General features: G+C 40.2%; 1 protein-coding gene across 2 annotated transcripts in view; it reads right to left on the bottom strand.

Annotated features, from left to right (window-relative positions):
• Positions 1-6,659: 6,659 nt before the first annotated feature.
• The window catches only part of ENPEP (glutamyl aminopeptidase), a 34,367-nt gene continuing 18,592 nt past the window's right edge, over positions 6,660-22,434 (bottom strand). For both annotated transcript variants that reach the window (XM_030947762.1, XM_030947761.1), the window contains 13 exons: positions 19,133-19,198; positions 17,678-17,743; positions 15,790-15,941; positions 14,465-14,544; positions 12,713-12,840; positions 12,540-12,595; positions 11,570-11,720; positions 10,752-10,825; positions 10,543-10,644; positions 10,261-10,431; positions 8,333-8,473; positions 7,653-7,731; positions 6,660-7,406 (listed from right to left, as the gene is read on the bottom strand). In XM_030947762.1, coding sequence (XP_030803622.1) covers positions 7,242-7,406; positions 7,653-7,731; positions 8,333-8,473; positions 10,261-10,431; positions 10,543-10,644; positions 10,752-10,825; positions 11,570-11,720; positions 12,540-12,595; positions 12,713-12,840; positions 14,465-14,544; positions 15,790-15,941; positions 17,678-17,743; positions 19,133-19,198 — 1,431 coding nt within the window. In that variant the 3' untranslated portion in view covers positions 6,660-7,241. The remainder of the gene's footprint in view (positions 7,407-7,652; positions 7,732-8,332; positions 8,474-10,260; positions 10,432-10,542; positions 10,645-10,751; positions 10,826-11,569; positions 11,721-12,539; positions 12,596-12,712; positions 12,841-14,464; positions 14,545-15,789; positions 15,942-17,677; positions 17,744-19,132; positions 19,199-22,434) is intronic.

Genomic DNA, 22,434 nt, shown 5'->3' with positions numbered 1-22,434 from the left:
TTAGAGCGGAATGAGCAGTTTTGGCTAAATGAGTTGTTCTCCATTCATTCAAACTGCAAAGATGACCAAACCTTTCTTGCTCTGCCCAGTTTTGTCCTAGCTGTGCATCTGCAGCCATGAGCAGGGGACATGAGGCGGGGTCTGTCCAGGGTGCAGCACAGAAAGTGCCAGATTGGTGTGGTAGTGGAGCACCTTGCTTGCATGAATACCATCCTTTGGCCTAGCTCTGACTCTCTGGCAGGGCCATGTCAGTGCCAGCTAAGATGTGCCCTTTGGTGTTGTACCTGATTTGCCCCTCCTACAATCTGATTTTAGCCATGGCTGACCTTGCCCTTGGTTGTGACATTTCAGTGTTAATTACGTGTTGGCTCTGCTGCTGGCTATTCTTTTTTGTGACTGACTCGATGTTCATTAAAACCAGCCCCAGCTTGCATCAGCCCTTCTCAAATTGCTCAATTGTGTGCTTCTGTTTTGCGGCTAAGGTGATACCTGAGGGGGTAGTTTGCTCTGGTTTGCACTGGCTGTCTTTCATGCCTGGAGCTTGTCTTTCCTCTGTTGCAGTTGGGCCAGGGAGCTGAACAAGCTGTCTGTGAAGCCAACAGTCATGTTATTTTGGGCATTTAATGGAGGAGCACATTTATGTTTGTTTTTCTCCTGAACTAAGGAGAAGGAGCATGTTTCTATGCAGCTTGAAGCTCTGTTTTCTGCTGAAGAAGTGGAAACCTGAAGGCTTGTCTCACCTGACATAGAAATTTTCCCTTGCACAGGACTGAGCATTTTGGTTTGGAGTCCTTGAGGTGGTAGGGTAAAATAAGGACTGCATTTGCAAGAGCATTGGAGGAGAGGAATGACTCTTACATGCAGTGGTTGGAGATCTTGTGTTGGAAATGGACTTCATGAAATATTGCTTCTGCTGGAGAGAATTTTAAACCCCATGCCTGCCCTTTCAGGCTATTACTCACCCCACTGTACTACGGAACAGTGCTCCTCTACATTTGCAATTACTTAGGGCCTACTGATACAGATCTGAGCTTATTAGCAGCCTCTGTTGAAAGTATCCATCTTTATTTAAAGTAATGATAAAAATACTCTGTAATAAAATGCTAATAAAAATGCCTGTGTTCTCAGGTGCTCATGTGAAGCAGCAAACTAGGCAGTTACTAATTACTTTTGATTCTGACTATTATTTAAGTACCATGGGAAAATTGGAAAGACCAGGCCCAGTAGAGTTGTGTGGAAGAGTTCACATACATTTCTTTGGAGGAGGCAGAACTGAGCCTTGATCTGTTTGCTTTCTTTGCAAGTGCTCCAGCCCAAGAAAAAGCGGGAGTGCTGACTTTTCAGCAGGGTTTATGTAACTTCGGGTCCGTAGTGTTTTCTCCAGCTGAATTTGCTTAAGGAACCTGGGTGGGCCATAATTTCAGTTTGCTGAAAGTGACTATTTGCTAAAATAAATGAATCCAATCAGTTTTTGGCTGCCCACCAGACACCTGGAAAATCTTCCTCTTAGGTTGCCACAGTAACTCCTTTGGCTTACGAGAATTTGACCTACAGCTTAACGCCTTTTTTGGCATGAGGTACCTCAACTTTTGCTCTGGCTAATAGCTGTGTTAGCAACCCTCCTAAATGCATCCTGCAGTTTTTTGGTTTCAGGATTCCTCTTTGAGAAAGACATAAAAACCAGCCCTAAGTTGCAGAGCTGCTACAGATATGAGCTCTGTAGCTCAGGAGTTTGCAGTTCCTGGTTGGAGAGGCTTCCTTGCTGACCTGTGGTGTACAAATGCATTTGACAGTAGGCAAAACAGAATGGGAGCTCTGGAATGGCAGAACCTCATCACCCATGTCTGGCCTTGCACTCCTTGGAAGAAATCATATCAGTGACCAGTCCCTCTGTTCACTACAAACAGTTAAAGAAAATATTGGGAAGGATATTTAGAAGTCAGCTGGCCATCTCATCCACCTCCAAAGGAAAATAAACCTTGATGGTTTAAGCTGGGTGAAGGTTGTGTGGTGGATATAACATTAATAACTGCAACGTCTATTTCGCATTCACTTTTGCTTTTTACTGAAATAATGAGCACGTACCTCCAGCCTTCCTTTTGAAGAGTTAGGCTCCAGTCCTCTCTCATGCCTGGATACCTTCCTTTCCCTGGGTACCTGGTTCTTAAGACCATCCATGTGTATTGTTTCACCATCATTAAACCATTAGCAAGCAGGTGTCAGCTTGGTAGCAGTCTCTGGATATCAGTTTGTGAAGAATAGAGGGTTGATATGGAAGGGCTTTCTGCAAGTGATGGATTACTGAAACTAGTGAGTGCTACTCACTAATGGTATTTTTTAGATTTTAGGTGTTGTTAAAAGCACAACAGACATTTCTGCAGCAACAGAAGTCATGTCATATTCTTTCACACTATATTGTGGTCATATTTTTCAGAATTTGCTCTTTCCTCATGACTCTTTGGAATGTACACTGGGAAGCCAGAAACTCTCAGACTTACCTGAACCATGTACATTTCAGATGCTTTATAAATATATCTGTAGTTTTTTTTCTTTTTTTTTTTTTTTTCAAAACACATCTTGGAAAAATTCAGGTATCTGGGCAGCCTTGTGAACCACTGTAGTCCCTGTGAGCTAGAGAATATTTCTTTAGTGTCATATACCTGTATCTTTCTGTGCCAGTTTTCCACATACAGGCATACATTCAACTGCCATAGGTGTGGATGTGAAGTTGAAATACTTCCAGGACAACTGACTTCTAATGGAATACTGGATTCTGTGTAAACACTTGGGAAAACAAACTCAACCTTGTTTGACTAATTTTGGTAACTGGATATGTATAACACAAGAGAAAGCTTTAATCTGGCAGTATGGTATTGTTGTTGCTAGCAACAGGATAAGTTCCTATCCTTCAGACCCAGCACAGGCTGGCTTTTTCCCTCTCACCTTGAGTCCCAAAAGCTGCTGGAAGATGCCATCACACAAAATGCCAAGAAATTCTACTGGTTATTGTGGGAAGACTGGAGGGATACTTCCCAGTCATGTTCTCTTTCAACAGACATACCATATGTTAAAGGTGGGGGTCTTGTTTTTTAATGTCTGCATACTCATAGTGATCTTAGCTGCTGGTTTAGAAACTGGCTGAGTCGGGGAGTTGTAGACGCCTCGGAGTTCCCATTGGTGCTATTCATTTTTTTGCTCTCTGCAGTAATACAATGTCTTCAGTTGTTTCTTTACCTGAATTATCAAGATAAAGCATTTTCGTGCTCCTATCAGGCTTACAGCCTCCTGGGGCCCATGGGCTCAGGCTCTATAGGACGCACAGCTGTAGCTGATATGAGACAGATTTGCAGAGCTGGTGTAAGCCAACACTGCAGAAGTGGTAAGTGGCCCCTCTTTAACTCCACCACATTGCACTTCGATTACTCAAGATGTTTCTCTGCCTCACTGCCTGCAATAGCTTCTGGTGTGGTACAATAGGAACAGCAGAGTCTCAAAAAGCTGTGTGGATCTAAGGGGCCAGCTGGTTCTGCACTCCCTCACTCGGCTTTATCAGTAGAAATTCCTTCCTTGCTGATCGAATGACCGAGGGAAAATTATCTCTTTTTAAAACAGTTCACATTTCTTTGGATTCAGTTTCAAATTGGCATTCTTAAGCTTATCACAGACCATTTATAAATGCACCAGTTCCTGACTGAAAGATTTAGCATGTACCAGATTTGTTATCCATCTCGGACAAACAGTCTGAAAGAGGCACATGCCATACAGTACATTCTCCATAAGCCATTTAAAGGTAGCAAGAGTGCTGCATAATCTAGAAAACATAATTTAAAATTGACAGAACCTTTACCCTATCATAAAAACAGCTACTTTCTGGGCTTTTGGACTTTCTTCTGTGTTCCTTGACCCACTTAAGATCAGTGTAGAAGTCCAGCTAACCTTTCTGTAACATCAAAAGTATCCAAGCACCAGTTAAAACTCTCTCTGATCCAGTGTGGCTCAGGCACAAAAGCTGCAATTGGTCACAGCTTCCTAAACAGAATGAGAATCAACCGACAGGTGGCAATTGCTTGGTTCACTCTTTAAATCTCCTTCTCTCCCCCATTTATGCAGGACCATGAGCTCAATAGTTGTTCAGGCTTGCTTTTGGCTTCTCTTTCTCTCTGTGCTTCAGTGATATATTTCTGTTCTCTCCCTCTGACCTTTTTTATTGTTTCTACTACAGTGACGCACAATATGCACAATATGTGTCTTGTCTGAAACAGTGGTATTGTCTGTGTGACTTGGATGAAGGCTGCTTTCGCTGTAGCTTTCCAGCATCACAGAAAATCTTCATTACTTCCTATATTTTCCTTGATGAAAGCCTACTACTGTAACTGACAAAGTTGGCTAGCCTGATCCCACTTGGTGGTAGTAGAGGCTACATGTAACAAGGCATAAAAATATCTTGAAGAAACTTCTTAATTTTGTACCACTCCCATAATAGTCATACTTCTCTTTCTACAGCAGCTTGTGGCAGAAATGTATGAATAATCAAATTAGGATTTTTTGCCAAAATTTCATTAAATCATTTCTGAAAGGGAAAATGACTGAGCTGTGTGCTTGGATATCTTTATATTGGTTTTGCAATGTTCCACATCATGGCCAGCTGAAATTAAAAACCTTCAATCAAAACATACTGTACACAGAAAAAATTTCAGAGATGATTGTACTGTTGATAGTCACAGTGATACAATGCAATGGCATTACTATGTGATGCTACCAAACCTGTTTGTGACCTTGAAACCAACAGAATTTTTGTTTGGCTTCCACTCCTTCAGTTCTTCAAAAGCGTAAAATAGTGAAGGTGAGTTGTTGTATGTTGCACTGAGCTGGCAGCTGCCCAAGGACAATCTGCTCCCTGTCTACTGCTGGTAGTTTTGGGTGTGTGCAGCTACTTCACTTTTACTGTTCTCTGTGTGTGAATCTGAGCAGCAAGAAAACCTGGAAGAAATTGCTCTTTGCCACCTCCTCACCTTGAAGAACAGCTGGTGTCTCTAGCAAGTTGTAACCACTGTTAGTCAAAATCCTGCCATGTTTTGTTTGCAGGAGGCAAATGACTGATACTTTCCTTTGACAGATCTTGTGTTTTAACCCCAGCTGGCATCTCAGCCTCACACAGCCACTCGCTCACTCCTTGGTGAGATGGGGGAGAGAATTGAGTGCGTAAAAACAAGAAAACTCATGGGTTGAGATGAAGATAGTTTAATAATTAAAAAGCTAATTAAAGCAAAAGCTATGGATGCAAGTAAAGCAAAGCAAGGAATTCCTTCACCACTTCCCCTGAGCTGGCAGGTGTTCAGCCATCCCTATGAAAACAGATCTCCATCACACATAATGGCTACTTGGGAGCACAAACGCCATCACTCTGAATGTCCGTCCCTTCCTTGTTCTCCCCTCCATCTCGGTATGCTGAGCATGATGCACTATGGTATGGAATATCCTCTGGGTGAGCTGGGATCAGCTGTCTCAGCTGTGTCCCCTCCCACTTCATGCGCATTCAGTCTCCTTGTTGGTGGGTTGGTGTGAGAGACAGAAAAAGGCCCTGACACTGTAAGCACTGCCCAGCAGTAATGAAGACATCTCTGTTTTATCAACACTGTTTCCAGTACAAATGAAAAACATAGCCCACACCAACTACTGTGAAGAAAATTAACACTATCCCAGCCAAAACCAGCACAACAGGACAACTGACTTTATCACCACATTTGTCTGGGCTTGTCACAGCTACTTGGACGTCTAGAGAGAGGCATAAAACAGCTTTGAGTGAAGTGTGGAAGTGGAGGAAAGTGTTTCCATCTGGGACTATATCAGTTGTTCTGGAGTCCTCTGTACCAAGGCCCAGAGGCAGGTACATAGCCTGTACTGAAACTACTGTACCTTACAGTCATCTCCTCTTCCCTTTGAATAGCATTGCAGAAAGAAGGTAAGCAGAGTGCCTTTCCATGCTCCTGTCTTCTGATCCAACTGCAGAGTTTCGTGACAGCTGTGCGTGAAATTTCCCTGGGCTACCTACTGTGAGGTGCTCTGTGATCCTGCTCCCAGGACACCTGGACAGACATTGGCTCTAGCTGGTTATAATCTCTGCTCAGGAGACCAGGGAGAAGGCAAGGAGGTGCTCACATTTGCTGCTTGTCCAGTGTCAGGACACAGCACATGGAAACCTGGGAACTCCAAAACCCCCCAGCTTCCAGCTTGGGAGAGACAGAGTAGCCTTCTCCAGCATCCCAAGGGCAGAGGGACTTAGGACTGAGAATTCTTTCTTTGCTGTCTGTAGTCCTGCAATAGACCAGTTGCAGCAGTGGGACTCATCTGACCCCTCTGGGTGCATTTCCCATTTTTTCTGCGTTTTCTCAGAGGAGTTAATAGGTTTCTTCCCCCTCAGAAGTCACTGAAGCTGTTATGTGCAGCACAGCTGAGCTCTGTAACAGCTGTTCTTCTATAACCCATGAATTTTCATAATTTCATTAAAATGAGACTGAGATTTCATGTAGATTTTTAAATTTTATTTTTCTATAAGAAAAGAAGCAGTAAGTAAAGCATGTCTTGTTTGCAGTATTGGCTGCCACAAGTTTTTTTTTCTTTAAGATTTAGAAATAAGACAAAAGTAACCAAGACAACCCTTACCCTAAGCTACAGAATCCCAACTAATAACATTGAAAAAGAAGTTGAAAATATTGATCCCTTGTGTAGTAGCAGTTAAACTTCAAAAATCAATTGAGAGGAAAGCTTAACTGGCCTTTCTGTAGTATCAGAAAGCAAACCCAAATCCCAGACATAGAATTTTTACAGCTATGAATAGAGATGATTTTCAGACAATGTCAAAACTACCGTTTAATTCCCTTTCCTTCAGGAGAAAGCTCCTATGAGGTGCACTTGGAAAGGAATCCCTGAGTATACTAGACATACTTCTGTGCAAACCAAGGAGTAGCTTTGCAGAGTGGCGTGCATAAGGAGTGAGTCCAGAGTGATCAGCAAGGACACCAGTTCTGCCATCGCTTCTGCTTTGAATGACTTTAAACCTTTGTCCTGTTTGTTCAGGCAAATTCAGCTCTCAAGCTATTCTTGCTAAGCAACTACACCAACATTGCTCTGGCAGTGGCCTCCTGAATGTTTGTAGGAAAAAATATTAGGTCTTAGTAAGGTACCTAGGTGAGAAATCCACATTGGTAAACATCTTTGAAGATCTGAGTGCCTGATCTTTTTCACAACGTAAGACTTTGAAGCCCTACTGTGCTTTTCAGCCACGATTGTATTTCCTCCTTATTTTCTTTCAGCCATTCGATGTTGCTCTTCACTTGCTCCAGTGTCTGACTCCTGGGCATTTCTCCTGCCCCAGCATTAGGATATTTTTCAAAGAAATTTTCCACCTGGAAAAGAGAAAAGAATTGATGTGAAGTAAATAATGCTGCTATTGGGCAAGCAGCTTTTTACAAAGACACAGTCAGGGGTAATTCTGACTGGGAGAGAACTAAAAGCTTGTGCTAGTAGCATTGGAATAGTTTTACAGTTTACTCCTGCTGCTTTAAGCATTTAGAAGACAAAAAAATAAGTTTCTTGTCCAGAAGATAGTGAAATATATTGACTTAAATTCAAGAGAATTGATGTCATCATACCTGCCAAAGCTGGAGCTCAGTGTTGAAGTTTTGGGCAATAGTTACTATCCGACCAAGATATCTGTCATTTATAGTGAATCTAGAAAAACAATTTAATAAATGATGTTTGATGCAAAACCATAATTATCTGAAGCGTAAACTTCTAACTGTATTACAATAAAGCAGGTACACTCAAATTTCAGCATTTTTTGAAATAGTTGAAAAATAGCACTCCTACATAGTATCTGAGCTGTTCTTAAATATGTTTATTGAGGAGAAAAGTAAAAAGGGTCGTGATTACTTCCACTGCTCATCTGTATGTCTGCTGCTTGCTGTTACCATTAGAATAAAATTTTTAAAATCCCCCCATTTTATACTCTGTCTTCTTGGCATGAAATCAGTTGCAAGAATGGAGACTTGATTCACTAATTTCCATGCAATAACCAGATTTCTGTGGCCTTGGTAAAACTTCCTCTCCTTGATGAGCATTTACTGGTAGCAATCATTTAGGGGAAGAATGGTTTTCAAGTTAGCAACAAAATAATTTTTCCACAGCAAATGGATATAATTGTGTTGAATAAGCTTTCAGTTTTCATTTTGCAAAGGTCAGTGATTATAACTGTACAATGAAAACACAGAAAAACATGGCATGTAACAAGATTTACAGGTGGATGTAGTTTCCCATGAGTTCATTAGAGTACCTGTCAACTAAGTATTGCCAGTTCAGTCGTATCCAGTCCCAGGCCATTGTTTTTCCATAGGTGTTGTATGAGATGTATCTCAGGACTGTGAACACATCTTGGCTTTTGATGAGGCTAGTGTTGTAAATATATTTCAGATATCTAAGGGAAATGCCATAGGAATCAATGAGAACCATTTCCAAACAGGAATATTTTTTTTTCCTACAGCATTTTAAAGGTAAAGTACACAGATCTAAAATGTAACTTCTGTCAAGAGATAATTGTATTGAAAGAAATCTTAGGAATCTTTAGCAAAGTAGGTAGAGTTTATGTCTCTATTTGAAAATAGCCAAACCCCATTATTATTCCTCTATTTTAATGCAGTAGAGAAAACAAGACTGGATCAGTTAGTAGATCAGCCTGTTAAGCCAAGCACCAAAAAAAGTAGTAGTCCAGACTTTAAAGATCTTATAGGGAACATGAATACATGCACAGGTGGCTTGCTCACATTGACATCTGTGCTGTTTGTTTGGAAAATTTTTTCCATACAAAATTAAAATTCATTTGGGCAGAGCATGCCTGCAAGTGCCGCCGCTATACTTCCAGTTATGGCACAGATGGTTTTGACTGATGGGGTGAAGCACACATGTTTGCAGGGAAATGAGTAGCATGGTCATGGATTCATAGCAGCAGCTGCAGAAGAACACCCTTTCAAGCTGTTGTGTGTTGGGATTGAGGATTGCCTTCTTTTTCCCTATATGTAATGGACATTTTGTTCAATCTGTTTGCTCTTCCCTCCTTGTTTGCTATTTTAATAGTAAATTGAGAGACAAGCTTTCCCTGTTTCAGGCAGGATTTTTTATTTTCTGCAAATATAGTCTGATCTAGCTAATTAATTCATGTCTTAATCATGTCAGCCATTAGCTATTTAATGGCTTTAGATTAAGGCTATTGCAGTCACAAGAATTTAGGAATGCAGCTGCTTCCTACCGTTATTTCAATTACTCTGAATCTTTTATTTACTCTTTCTGAATCTTTTTAAATCTCCTATACTTCTGTGTTTCACCTCCTTTAAACTTGGAACTCTTTCAAGCAGAGGCTGCTCCATGTTATGGTATTTAGGTAGGGCTCTGATACAGTGGTGAATGGCCCTGGTGTAGATGTTTGCTTGCATGAGTGCTACATGATACAGCAACATGCAAAGTTATCAGATAAGCCCAAAGTAGCCAGTGTTCCTATGCAGGGCAACAACCTGGTGAGACACTTGCCAAGTCAGACAGTCTGCTGGACCACTCTGGGGCAGTATCCAGACTCCTCATCATTGTCATGGCAGCATAAATTCAACATTTTTGGTTCTAGCTTGAGCACTTTTGCACAGCACCTCAGGGAGCATTGCAAGTTCATGTGGATGCCTTCATAGGACTGTTAATAACGATTACTCAAGGCTGTTTGCCTAATTTTAGCTAGTTAGAAAGTAGACATCTAGGCTAAGCAAACTGGAGCTAATGGAGGATGACTGACAACACCCAAAAGCAATTCTTTCCATTGATTTTAAGCTCCTTTCCTGGTCTGGGATAAGCAGTGCTTTGTAGACCTGGCCTCTCTTCACTGATTAAAGAGGAAATGGATGACTAATTTAGTCCTGATAATTAACTATTAAGCAACTAAAATTGCACAGGATGCACACACTGTTGAAAGAGCTGAAGGTTGTTGATTGTGTGCAGCAACTACCATGTCTTCAATATCTTTCCACTAAAAGAACAAGGCTTTTTCCCTGCCATAGTACAATCTCAGAGGGGCATGTTAGATAACTGATCTTGAAAATGTATTGCATTCCTCATGCTGTAATCCGACCAAAATGACAGCACAGAAGAGAGGAAGAGGGGAAAGAGCAAACAACGACCAGTTGCTTCTGTAGGAAAAGAGAAATCTGTGTATGTTTAAATCACCTGTCCAAAAGGGTGATGTTCCTCACTGATGCCAGGCCATATAGCAACTTTTCTTTTTCTTGGGCTAATGAAGTTTCTTGGTATTTGTCGAACATGTGATTCCATGATGTCTCATTGCCTGAGTTCTGCATCCCATAGCGATATACTATAAGTCGGAGATTTGCAGGAATGCTAAAATAAAGAAACAGTACTTAAATATTCTTCCCCCTTTCCTACTTGAGATCAGTGGTACCCAGTCACATGCTGTGTTCTTCACAAACCACAAAAGATGTGAGCACTCACGTTTCTCCTTGTAACCAGCTATTGAAGAGCTGAGAAGCATTGTTCAAAGATTCTGAGTCATTCATACTGCAGGCAAAGTCTAGAACAGATGCACGAAGAAGCCTTGGAAAGAGAGAGAGACAGAGAGAGTGAGAGAGATATTTTCCTACTGCTAACTATTGTTTGAATGCATCAATAACATGAGAAGTTAAAAATAAAGATTGTCCCACCTCTGCAAATGGTCTCCAGAATCCTCCCAGCCCAGTTCATCCACAGTTGGTTTTACCAGATTGCGAAAATATCCCTGAAATAGAAAAAGGGTGTTGGTTACATGTGTAGATTTCTTTAAATAATAATATATTTAATTTCGTAGTTTGTTCTCCTTCATTTTTTTCAGAACTAGCATCTCTTGAATGAAAAGTAACATGAACAGGCATACACACAATCTTTCCAGATCCCCACAGCACGCCAAGTCTGAATATTTGCAATACTGATGTGCAGACAGGCAAAGCCAACCTGCTGCTCTCTAGCCTTGTCTGTGTTCCCAGATGAAGGCTGGGGTACAGCAAGGACACACTGCCACAACTGCTTTCCAGAGATGATAGTTCAGGACATACCTACTTTAGTGACCATTAAATCATGTTCAGTATTTTAGGTCAACTAACAAACCTACTCACTGCCACATAGAGATATAGCCATCCTTTGTGCTGAGGACAGGTGTTTGAGGTTTTGCTGCCCTATACATCTTTATTGAATGCAGGACAGCCTTGACTAATAAATACCTGTAACACGCCTTATGGTGACAGATTATAAGAATAATTAAGTATAATGTCTTTTCTCCAAGTGCATGGTCCTGAATGCAGAATCCAATTCAGATACCACTATGAAGCAGTTAGAGGGTTTTTTAAAGAGAACAATAATGAAAAGTAAATGCAATAGTTCAGCAACACTGAAAATCACTTGAACTTCAGTATTATTCTTGTGAGAGATTCTGAATTATCAGATTCAGTGGTCCCAAGCTGGGTTGGCTTTTAGTTAGCTTCATCACCTGAAACAGGGGATAGAGAGTTTTATCATCTTCGAGCATGTTTGCAAGGTAAGTTACAGCTGATATAGCTCTATTCCAAGGCAAATAATCTGTTTCCTTTCCTAGGTATTTTGTGAGTTCCAGGGGAACAGAGTAATTCACAAGTCCAGGTCTGTGGAAGGAGAAAACATAACTTCTGTTATTTTAATGAATTTGAAGATCCTGCTTCTCCAAAGATATTAGATTTACTATTTACTTTAGAAGGCCTGAAATAGTAAAGTTTGTGAGGAAGAAAGTTGTCTGGAATGTAACTTGGCAGGTGTTTTCCAACGAGATAACCAAGGATTACTGTTGATCAATGCCTAACCGTAGGAGTTGTGCCATTGTCAGAAGACTGCTAGCATTGTGCAGCAGCCCAGTGTGCCTAGAAGTGGGCAGCCTTTAACTGACTGACATTAATATCACAAAAAAAGAAAGGAATTGCTGGTTGGTGACATCCTGGAAGGCTGAGGAGACTTAGAGACTGTTACAGATTGCTTAAAATTTATCTGTGTCAGCATGGCTGGGTTCAAGATCTAGAAGTTTCCAACCAAGTTTCTAAACAAACTACTAGCTGAGGTGGTAGCTACTCAATGCCTTGGTATGCATTGTAGGCACGCCTCTGCTCTTCTGGATACCTAACTTCTTCTGGAGTGCTTCCATTATTGTTAACTATATGGAGAAAACACCCCTTTATAAGACCTGTGCAACTGAAGCCTGCTTTTTTCTTGCCATGGTACTGAAAGGGAGCATTTCTTGTGATTGCAATGGTAATGCATTGATAATTCATACTTAAATGCACTCCTTTTGGAGGACAAGATAATGCAACAAATAATTGAAGCTCATACCAGTCAGAAAATTTCTTTCAACCACCTGGGTTGCCTGAATCTTAATTATTAGGCAACAGAAAGTGAAAAATTTGTGTTGAAATCTCTGTAGAGAATTAGTTTACCTTGCTAAAGAAAAAGCGTCATCCAAAATCCCTGCACGATCAGCAGGTGAAAAGCTCTGTGTGAAAAGAGGAAAAGAGGGATCAAGAATATACAGATTATTTGCAGAAAAATCCCAGCCTTACAGACCTCTTATAAGAGACCCACCAGACAAGTTAGACATTACAACACTCACTTTGTGGTTTTGGAGCAGAAGATTGCTTAACCTGGCCCAGTTTTGACTATCATAATTCACCCGGAAGAATCCAATGTGGTCTGGATTAACATTCACAAAAGTATCAGTAGAAGATGGTATTGGAATTCCTACAAAACAAACAGTCATCAGTTTGTGCACCTTATATGATGCAGATCTCACTGGAGATTCCTTGACTCCAAACATTTTATTTGGTTTTAATGGATATCAAAATAAGGTCCAACCCTTAATTTAATTTATTTCTTTATTTACTTCTAAATGGCTCTCAGTAAAGATGAGTTATTACAGATTTTGATGAATGTCAGCACTTGTCTTACACAAATGAATTGCAGTAATTATTTGGGGTAGCTAGTTTGTTAAATTTGAAATGGAGGTCTTTCTGAGTAGGATGAGGATGGTGAGATTTAATGTTGTTGTAAGAAGTAAAAAATTGCAAAGAAGCAGTTCTTGCAAATATATATTTTTAAACATTTTTCATCCTCGTGTGCACTATTAAAGTTCTCATATTTTATCCTTCATTAGTTTCATTTTCCAGTTTGTTTCAATTAAATTTAACTTTTCTTTCCTTACTCTTCTTTGATTCTATTTTTGTAAGTGTTGATAAAAGATTTACAAAATAGGCTGAGACTTCATGCAAGCACTCATGTTTAGGGATTTTCCCATTTAAAATGAATACTTGAAAATTTTTCTTTCTCAGAAGCTTGGCCTGGTCCAGTTGGTGATGCTACTTATCAAAATTTTTCTATTTCATATTGAAATCAATGGTCTTGAAATCTCTGTTTTGAGGGTGGCTGTAGTTAATAGCATGTTTCTGTTTGGATGTTACATACAAAGTATTTCTAAAGAGATTTTTCCCTACAGTTGCTGTTTGTGAATGTAGAAGTAAGCACCTAATCAAGACTTTGCATGATTTGTGAAGTTAATAGCCCCTTGCAGCCCTCAGATCATATGGAAATCAGAGAAAGAAAATTTCTTTGTGTTAACTTCTGACTTGTATCATAACGTGAGCTATTTTTTTGTTTGTTTTTGCGTGGATACTAAAAGCAACCATTTAACAAAAAACCCACCCCGGAACAAAAGACAAATTGTATTTTAAGAAAGTAACAAACAAGTACAAGATAAGCCAATTGTAATATTTTTGACATTCAATGGGATGTAATTTAAAATCTGAAAAAATCTGAAAAAAGTAATTTTTCCCCACAATTTTGTCCACTGGAGGTGTAGTAGAAGAAATTCAGATTTCACTGCATAATAGAACAATGATCAAAAAGAACAATGTAGGAATTTTCTCAGTTCGGAAATCAGCATAAGAAAAGGTGATTAATCATTTGTAGCTCTTTTTCTTTAATTGAACTCAAGTTGCCAGTTTACCATGCCACACAAGCATTCATCAGCCTCCCACTTCTCTTTTCTTGGACTGGACAATGGCCATATCTAAGCCAAATTGATTTTAGTGCATTATAATTAAGAGTATGCATAGATATTTCCTTGAATAGGACTGTATTTAAGATGCTTAAGCACTATACTGAAACTGACTCTAAATTGACATCATGTTTGTACAGGGGAAATAGTAATATTATCACTGAAATTACTAGTAACTGGAATAACCAAGCTGTGTGCTACCTCCTGGACCTGAAAACTGTAAAGTATGAAAGCTCATTCTGTGCTCTGTTTTTTGTAAATTATATGGAAAACTTTCATCCATTCATTATCCTTAAAAGAGAATACATTTACCTGTAGAATCTGATGCATTGTAGAAGGTATAATTTGATGAATCACCACGATTAAATTTGACTGGTATATTCCATTTGTAACTGAAATTATTTAATGGGAAAGAAAGTCAAATTACATTTGAAGCCAAATAGTAAAAAACCCCCTGCAGTATGTCTTTGTTTGTTTATTTTAATGCTTATATATTGTTTTTTGAAGCTGACTTGTGCTTATGAACATATACATTTACTAAATAATGTCAGGCAATATTCTAGCAGGATACAAAGCAACTGAGTTAGTAAAAGATGATTATATGTCAGTAATTTGTGTCAAGGTTAATGTTGATGTGTCTAGGGCTTTGTGCAGACACTAGTTAATCTTTGCAATGCTGACTTGAAATAAATGGTTAAGTAATACAGAAGTTTTTCACAGATGGAAAAAATGAAAGAGTTTAAGCCACCACTGTGATACAGTTAATAGGGCTTCTTGCCTTTTCCAGCCTATTTTTCTTCTCCAAGAAAATCCTAATTCCTTCATTAAAAAGCACTGGGAGGCAAATGCAACCTTACCTCTTGCTCCTCAGCTCCTTGTATATCTTTATTGGGTAGGTGCAGATTTCTCACTCCAGGGCATGCCCAGGACAAAGATGAGAAATTTGGGCAGGAATGGAGCCACAGCACAGCCTGACCAAGACTGTGACCAGGCAATCAGGGATATGGGACAGCAGAGCATGCTGTGAGTGTATCGTCAGCCACCTGCATAGAGGGCTGCTAAAATGATCAAGCCCTTTTGAGCAGTCTGCTGCTCTTCCATATTAGTTTATTATACTTTATCCCAGGGAGATTTCCCCTTGGTGACAAATGCTATGAGAAATATATGTCATCTTTATAACCCTGGGTTAAGTAAATGGTCACTAACTTCCAGAAAATAAAAAAAATTAAGGTTATGGTATCTCTTCCTACCTCCAGGAAGAAAGATTTATTGTTTTGTATCTCCTAAACAAATTATCTTAACAGATTTATACACTTCTGGTTTTACTTGTTCTTTTATGGAGCTTAATATGATGGAATTTAGACAGGTATTGTGTTTCCCAAGGTAAAACTGATATAGGTTTTTGGGGTTTTGCTTGTTTATTTGTGGGTGTTTTTTTTGTTGGTGGTGGCCGTGGGGTTTTTTTTGTTGGTGGTGGTGGTTTTTTATTGTTTTTGGGCTTTTGTTGTTGTTGTTGTTCATATAGGTTTTGTTGTTTTGGTTTGGTTTTTTAAACTTATTTTTGTAAATGCATTTAATAAGGTACATTTTACTTAGTTTCTACCTGGTTTGAATCAACATCTGCAGTAGGAACTTACCCAAGATCAGAAGGAGGATGAGAAGCATTTGCACTGGGATCCAAAAGAAACCGTTTCTGTGTGAATACTGAATTATCTCCCATCTCCAAAACAGGGTAGCCCATCTGCCTAGTCCATGTGTCCATGACTTCCTTCACAGGTTTATTACTTGCCTGTGAATGATGGAAGAAGGTTGTAGTGAAAATGGAAATTCAGTCCTAAGAGGAAAGAAAGTCTCTCTAGTATTAAGAAAAAGAAAAGCAGAAAGGGGCAGAGGAAAGAGCATGTTCAGGACAAAAAAATCCTCCATTAAATCCTTTTATGGTGCCTGTCATTGAAGAAAGAAATTATTTGGAAACTTGAACACCCACAGAAGAAATGAGAAATGTGTAGGCAGGAGACTGGCCAGTAATGTGGACAAGAAATACTGATAACCTTTGAGGCCCCTTGCAAGCTCAAAGATCTCTCAATTTTTTTCTGACAGAAAAACTGAACAGGACAGAAAGGACACAGTGGGATTTTTAAGGGCAGAAGCCTCCTTGCAGTGTGCCCTGTTTTGAGTGTGAAGAAAGAGCCAGTATTAACCACCAGCAGCTGCACCAATGTAAAATTTGATTCATTCTGTGAACCCTGAATATCTGGAGCTGAAGAAAGCTGTCACTACCTCCCGAGGATGCCACCTGTGAGAGAAGTGAGCTAGAGTCACTTCTAGTGACCTTCTTCAGATGAGGAAGATGATGTGAAGATGCAAAGCACTAGAGAGAGAAAGCAGGAAGTTCTGCTGAGTAGGAAGAAGTCTGGGACCAAGGAGAAGACTGGAACTAAAAAGCAAAAGCACAATTTAGTCTGTGTGCATGTCCACAGGGTTGGAAGAAAAGGAAATAATATCAGGGAAGAACCTGGCAGTATGCCAGTGTAATGGGGGGTAATGAGATAGATGGAAAAAATAGTCCAGCCTCAAGGAACAGGAAAGATCAGAAAATGGTGGCACAGATGATCACCCAGCTGGGACTCAGAAGCTAGAGAGGGATGTAAGCACCAAAATTACTTGTGAATTGATGCTACTGATAGCTTTTCAACACCTGAATCTGGAGAGAGAAAAGAGACAGTATGGGGTGCATGATGGTGGATGAGAGATGTTTGCACACATGAAATGAGTTTGAGTTGCAGGGGCAATGTTTCAGCAGCAGGGTGTTTGTTAGCAAGGCCTCCTTTCTTGGTTCTCACTCCACTCCCACAGCCTTATGCGAAAGAAAGGAAAGGAAAGGAAAGGAAAGGAAAGGAAAGGAAAGGAAAGGAAAGGAAAGGAAAGGAAAGGAAAGGAAAGGAAAGGAAAGGAAAGGAAAGGAAAGGAAAGGAAAAGGAAAGGAAAGGAAAGGAAAGGAAAGGAAAGGAAAGGAAAGGAAAGGAAAGGAAAGGAAAGGAAAGGAAAAGGAAAGGAAAGGAAAGGAAAGGAAAGGGAAAGGAAGGGAAAGGAAAAAGGAAAGGAAAAAGGAAAGGAAAAAGGAAAGGAAAAAGGAAAGGAAAAAGGAAAGGAAAAAGGAAAGGAAAGGAAAGGAAAAAGGAAAGGAAAAAAGGAAAGGAAAGGAAAGGAAAGGAAAAAAAAGGAAAGGAAAAGGAAAGGAAAGGAAAGGAAAGGAAAAGAAAGGAAAGGAAAGGAAAGGAAAGGAAAGGAAAGGAAAGGAAAGGAAAGGGAAAGGAAAGGAAAGGAAAGGAAAGGAAAGGAAAGGAAAGGAAAGGAAAGGAAAGGGAAAGGGAAAGGGAAAGGGAAAGGATACTGGGAGGCTGCCTAGCTTGTGATCTCTCGGTGACAGAAGAGCTACAGAATATTAAAAGTTTGAGAAACTGAAATCAGTGAGTGAGATGTGAAACATTTATTAGCAAGGGTTTGGGTTGATGCAAAACACACCTCTTCTAGAGCTTCCCAAAATTGTTGTGTCTTGGCATTCTGGAAATGGTGTTTCTTCAAATATGCCTAGAGAGAGATGGAAGACCATGAAAATACTACCAGTGTTTCTTGTTTGCCTGTGAAAACAATACACATATTCAGTTGTACAGGGATATGGAGAGTACCTCTCAGTTGCACAGAGTATCCACACATGGGTGGTAGTACTGTGAGTGGGAGATTAAATGGATCAGTATTCAGCTGATGAAATTCCTTTGCTGTCCAATGCATCCCATAACACCAAAAGTCAGCGTTTTCCAGAGTGACTTGTTAGTAGGAAATAAATTTGTATTTGAAGATTTCTTTGTGTTTTGTTTAAATGGACACCACTATACCCTGCTGCAAATTTCTGACTAATATAAGAGGCTGTTTAGCAGGAGGAAGATATTTAATGAGATTTCGCTACCTGTGGACTCAGAGTGGAAGTAGGAAAGTCTAGTCACCTCTACGTTTTGATCAAAACGATTCTTACAAGGAGTAATGGTATTCAGAAAAGAATTGCAATGCCTAAACCTCCTTCCCATCCTGTGTCTTCCCTGGCTGATTGGCGGGTGTTTTCCTACCCTGTCACCTGCTTCCGGTGATGTTCAGTCAGTAGATGGTAGCTGTAGGCCGCAGCTGCCTACCTTAGTGCTCCTGAAGGCACTGAGCAGCAGGGAAGGGTTAGGGTCTTGGAGAAAAGGTGGCTGTATTTTCCCATCTTGGGTAACTGTTCTGATTGAGTCAGTGAAAGGGGGAGTACAGGAAAATACAACAATCTTGTAGCAGTCCATAAATGTGCTCTTCATGAGAGAGGGAAGTAAGAACAAATGTGTTAAGCCTGCACTGTAACGCTTGTTACCAATGTATGTTCAGAATAAAGGACAGACAAGTTTTCTCCTTGTAGGTTGGCTCCTTTCTCCCATTTTGTAATTTTGTAGCATCACGTTTTTCCTCCACAAGAAAGGACTATGAACTGTGCAATGTATCTCTTTTCTTCTCCCTATTACCTGCACTTTTTAGGGCTGGGTGTCCCTGCATCAGGGCATGGATGAGCTGACGCCTCTAAGAATGTCCCTACATGTCAGCCTTGTGTGGTTTGGAGGATCATGGCCATAGGAAGCCGCAGACACACTTTACAGCAGAATAAGGGGATCTCAGTTGACAACAGGATAGCAGTGCGGTAGAGGAGGTTTTTCCACTAGAAGCTGTCAGGAATTTAGGTCCTCACTGGCTATCAAATCTTTATGCAGTTCACATTCCTGCTTCTGTGGGAGCATGGAACTTCTTCCCCTCCATGTTGTCCACCCAGTATTGAAATCCACTAAGTACTTTTGCTACCAATACCAGGATCTCTGATATTCACATTTTGAATAATGGCTTTGCTACTGTCACATGAAGATGGGCTGTATGTCTGGCAGGTTTTGATGCCACCTTTACCTGACAGCCTTTCTGGAAGAGCTCTGGTGTAATCCAATCTTGAATCATTCTGAGGATTGATGCACCCTGAGGACAAAGGGAAAGGGGAGAAGGTCAATCCACACTGCTCTAACATGATTTTCATTCATCTAAACGGCAACATGAGAATGAGTATTTTATAAGGCAAAAAAAAAAAAATCATCCATCAGACTAAGGAAGTGGTTTTTCTACTTCCTTTGTGGGATAGCATGCCTACTTGATGGAGCTTAAATCTGGATGTGAGAATCAGTCTTTAGTTGTGATCAGACACTTGTTCCTAGGTTCAGCTCCCGAGCCCTGCTGCTGCAGCTTACTGTCCTGCCACTCTACCAGTTTGTGTGAACAGGGCTCTGTGTTTCATGTAGAACAGTTCAGGGGTGAGGGCAGCTGGGGACTCCCCCTGTCAGGGGAACAGCCTGAGAGAGGCCCTGACTTCAGACGAACACAAAACAGGAAGGAAACTCTAAAAATGCTGCAAGTCTGGGGCTTTACAGGTTGGGTATGCCATCTGAAGTTAAGGAATGAGATTTGCTGAGGACTAGTGTAAAAGCTCTGGCCTCTGAAGCAGGGTAGAATTGGAATCAGAGGAGTTACTAACTGGGGCTTCACAGAAAATAAGCCAAACAATTAGGACCTTGAAAGAAGAAAGAAACAAAAGGAAGACAGGAAAGAGAAGTAGAAGAGCCATGTGGAACAAAGAACAGAGTGCGCACAAGATGATGAAGAAAAAAAAAAGGAGTGCAAACTCCATCTAAGATGCAAAATACAATTTTAGGATTAGCATGTTTTCATTTTCTGAGCTAAATCAAGGGGCAGTTGAGAGCCTAATGCTATGAATTATTTAAAAATCCAGTTGTCCCATGAAAACAATAATATTATCTGAATTCTCAGTAAATCCTGTTTCCTCTATTTATGTGTCTGAGAATAACAACTAGATGAGTTATGGTAGAGGGACTGTTTGAACAGATATGCCTCACTGCTTTTCAGGCTATTGTTGGAGAGTCAAGGTGGTCAGCAGATGACTGTTTTCTGATACAGAAATCTGATGTGTTTGCCATGGAATATGCTCAAAACCAATTCAGTAACATTTAGAAGAGATATCCATTAGTGGTAATCCTAAAGCTGCTTAATGATCAAAGGTGATCATAAGGCCACGAGTATGCACTAGGGAACCTCAGTTCCTCAGCTTTGTCTCTCAGCCACTTCTTATCTGATATCACCACTCAGAAACTATCCCCTCCCATTTATATTAAAAGCCAAAGTACAAATACACACTTATACATGATTTGATAACAGTGGAGACTTCTTTTGCTTTAAAATGTAATGTATAGTTAGTCACTTGCACCTTCTACTATTATTTTTCAGTCTCTTCCCCCCTCTCTTGTCATTCCTCTGTAGTCCATGATGGAGTCTGAGGAAAACTCATCCTAACAAAAATCACCGATTATAGGAACACCAGTATTTTAATAACTCCCCTTTCTTACAACTATTTGGGGAGGCTCAGGAAAGTGACCTTAATTTGACTAGCTGACATTCTGTGATGGGGGTATAGGGGGGAGTCTTTTATCAACACCCACATAATTTCATAGTAATTGCCAAGGATGTGGCAAGACTTGTTTGTGGCAGAAATGTGGAAGATTAATCCTAAACTTCTGTAGCTGGGAAGTTCCAAAAATATGGAGGCCCAAGAACAAATTTCTAACAGAACATTTAAGACAAAAAAAAATCACTGATACTTTAATAAAACCTTTCAAAATAAGAAAGAGGATTAAACTGGGAAAGAGATGAGATGCAAATACTTTTAAAAAGCAGATTAAAACAATTATGTACATTAATTGTTTACTCACCAGCTCTACTCTAGTAGAGCTTTCCTAGCATATAATGCCCTATCAATCCCACAGCAGTTAGAGGCTCTCGTACAGAATACACTGCAATGACTCCATAGACCCTTAGGCAATTCATTGGGATTTTAGGATTGGATAAGCTCTCTTGTTGTTCTGGTAAGGCTAACAGAGAGCATTCCAAATTATGCTTTATTTGTTTAGCGATGAATATTATCATGAGAAGATGGTTTTTAAAAGAAAAATACAAAAGAGAAGCCAAAACAAAGCCAAAAAGAAACAAGCTAATTTTGTCACGCATTTATATATAAATACCAACAGTAATTTGAGCTAAATCTACGCAAAGACTTTCTCTTTCCAGCCAAATTATAACCCAAGCCAAATTATATCCCAAGCAAACTGTTCCCAAACAATGCACAAGTCCTCAAGTGTTTTTGCTTAAAAAAAAATGAGTTCATGTTGTAATTATCTAGGCACAAAGGGATGAGTAAAAGCTAGGATTTTTTTTTCTCCATTGTTTTTACAGCCCCTGCAAAAGTATGTTTCTTACTTAGCTTACCACTAAAATAGATTTTGATCCAGAGTATTTGATTTAGCTCTGTATATTTCGTGACTTTTGTTAGTTTGATTTAAAAACTGTTACACAATGCAGGTTTTTACATGGTTTATGGTTTGACTGTGAGGCATTTATGATGCAATAAATACTGGTTGTATTGTTGGATAGGGGATTTAACAATTGAAAACAGAAAACTGATGGAAATGGATGGATCATGTCTAGCTAATAAAAGTAGTATCTATAGTTACAGACTGTAGCACAGCTGAAGCTAAAGTCAATGCAATATATACTGTATGTTTAGCTGATAATGGGAGCTTGGAGGGAAAGCAAGCAGTGTTTAATAATGCTGGATTTTGTGTGTTCAGTGGAAGCGTGTTACGGCATCAGATAGGGAACACTGACTGGGTCATGTAAGAAGCTGCCAATAAAATATTGTGTATCAGGTTCAGAAGCAGCATGGGAGATGGCTGGTTGAGGAGAAGAGTGACAGGAGTGTTTTCTTTGGGCTTGTCTCTTGATGCCCTGCAGAAAACAACTGGAGGGAACAGTGTTGTTGGGGCCCTTGAGTCAAGAGACTTGCCTGGTTTGATATGGGGGGGCACCTGCTTTGTTCCAAGTCTAAGCCTTGTCTAAGGACTAAGTGGCTTTGGCTACATCTGATATGGAGAGAAAGAAGCTGGCCTCAGCCCCCTAAGCTGGGTCTTCAAAGTGATGATCCTCAGGCTGGCTGCTGGCATCCCTCAAGCTCTGGACTTCACAGCATTTTCCCACAAGGGCTGATCTCCAGGCTGCCGCCCCACACAGCAAGTACTACCAGAGGCCATGGGCTCCCAAAGGCCTCTGTGTGCCCTGGTCACAACAGTGGTTGGATGACTCCAGCATTCCAG

Source organism: Camarhynchus parvulus, chromosome 4, assembly GCF_901933205.1.
Source record: "Camarhynchus parvulus chromosome 4, STF_HiC, whole genome shotgun sequence".
Lineage (NCBI taxonomy): Eukaryota > Metazoa > Chordata > Aves > Passeriformes > Thraupidae > Camarhynchus > Camarhynchus parvulus.
This window is presented reverse-complemented; position numbering and strand designations above follow the sequence as displayed.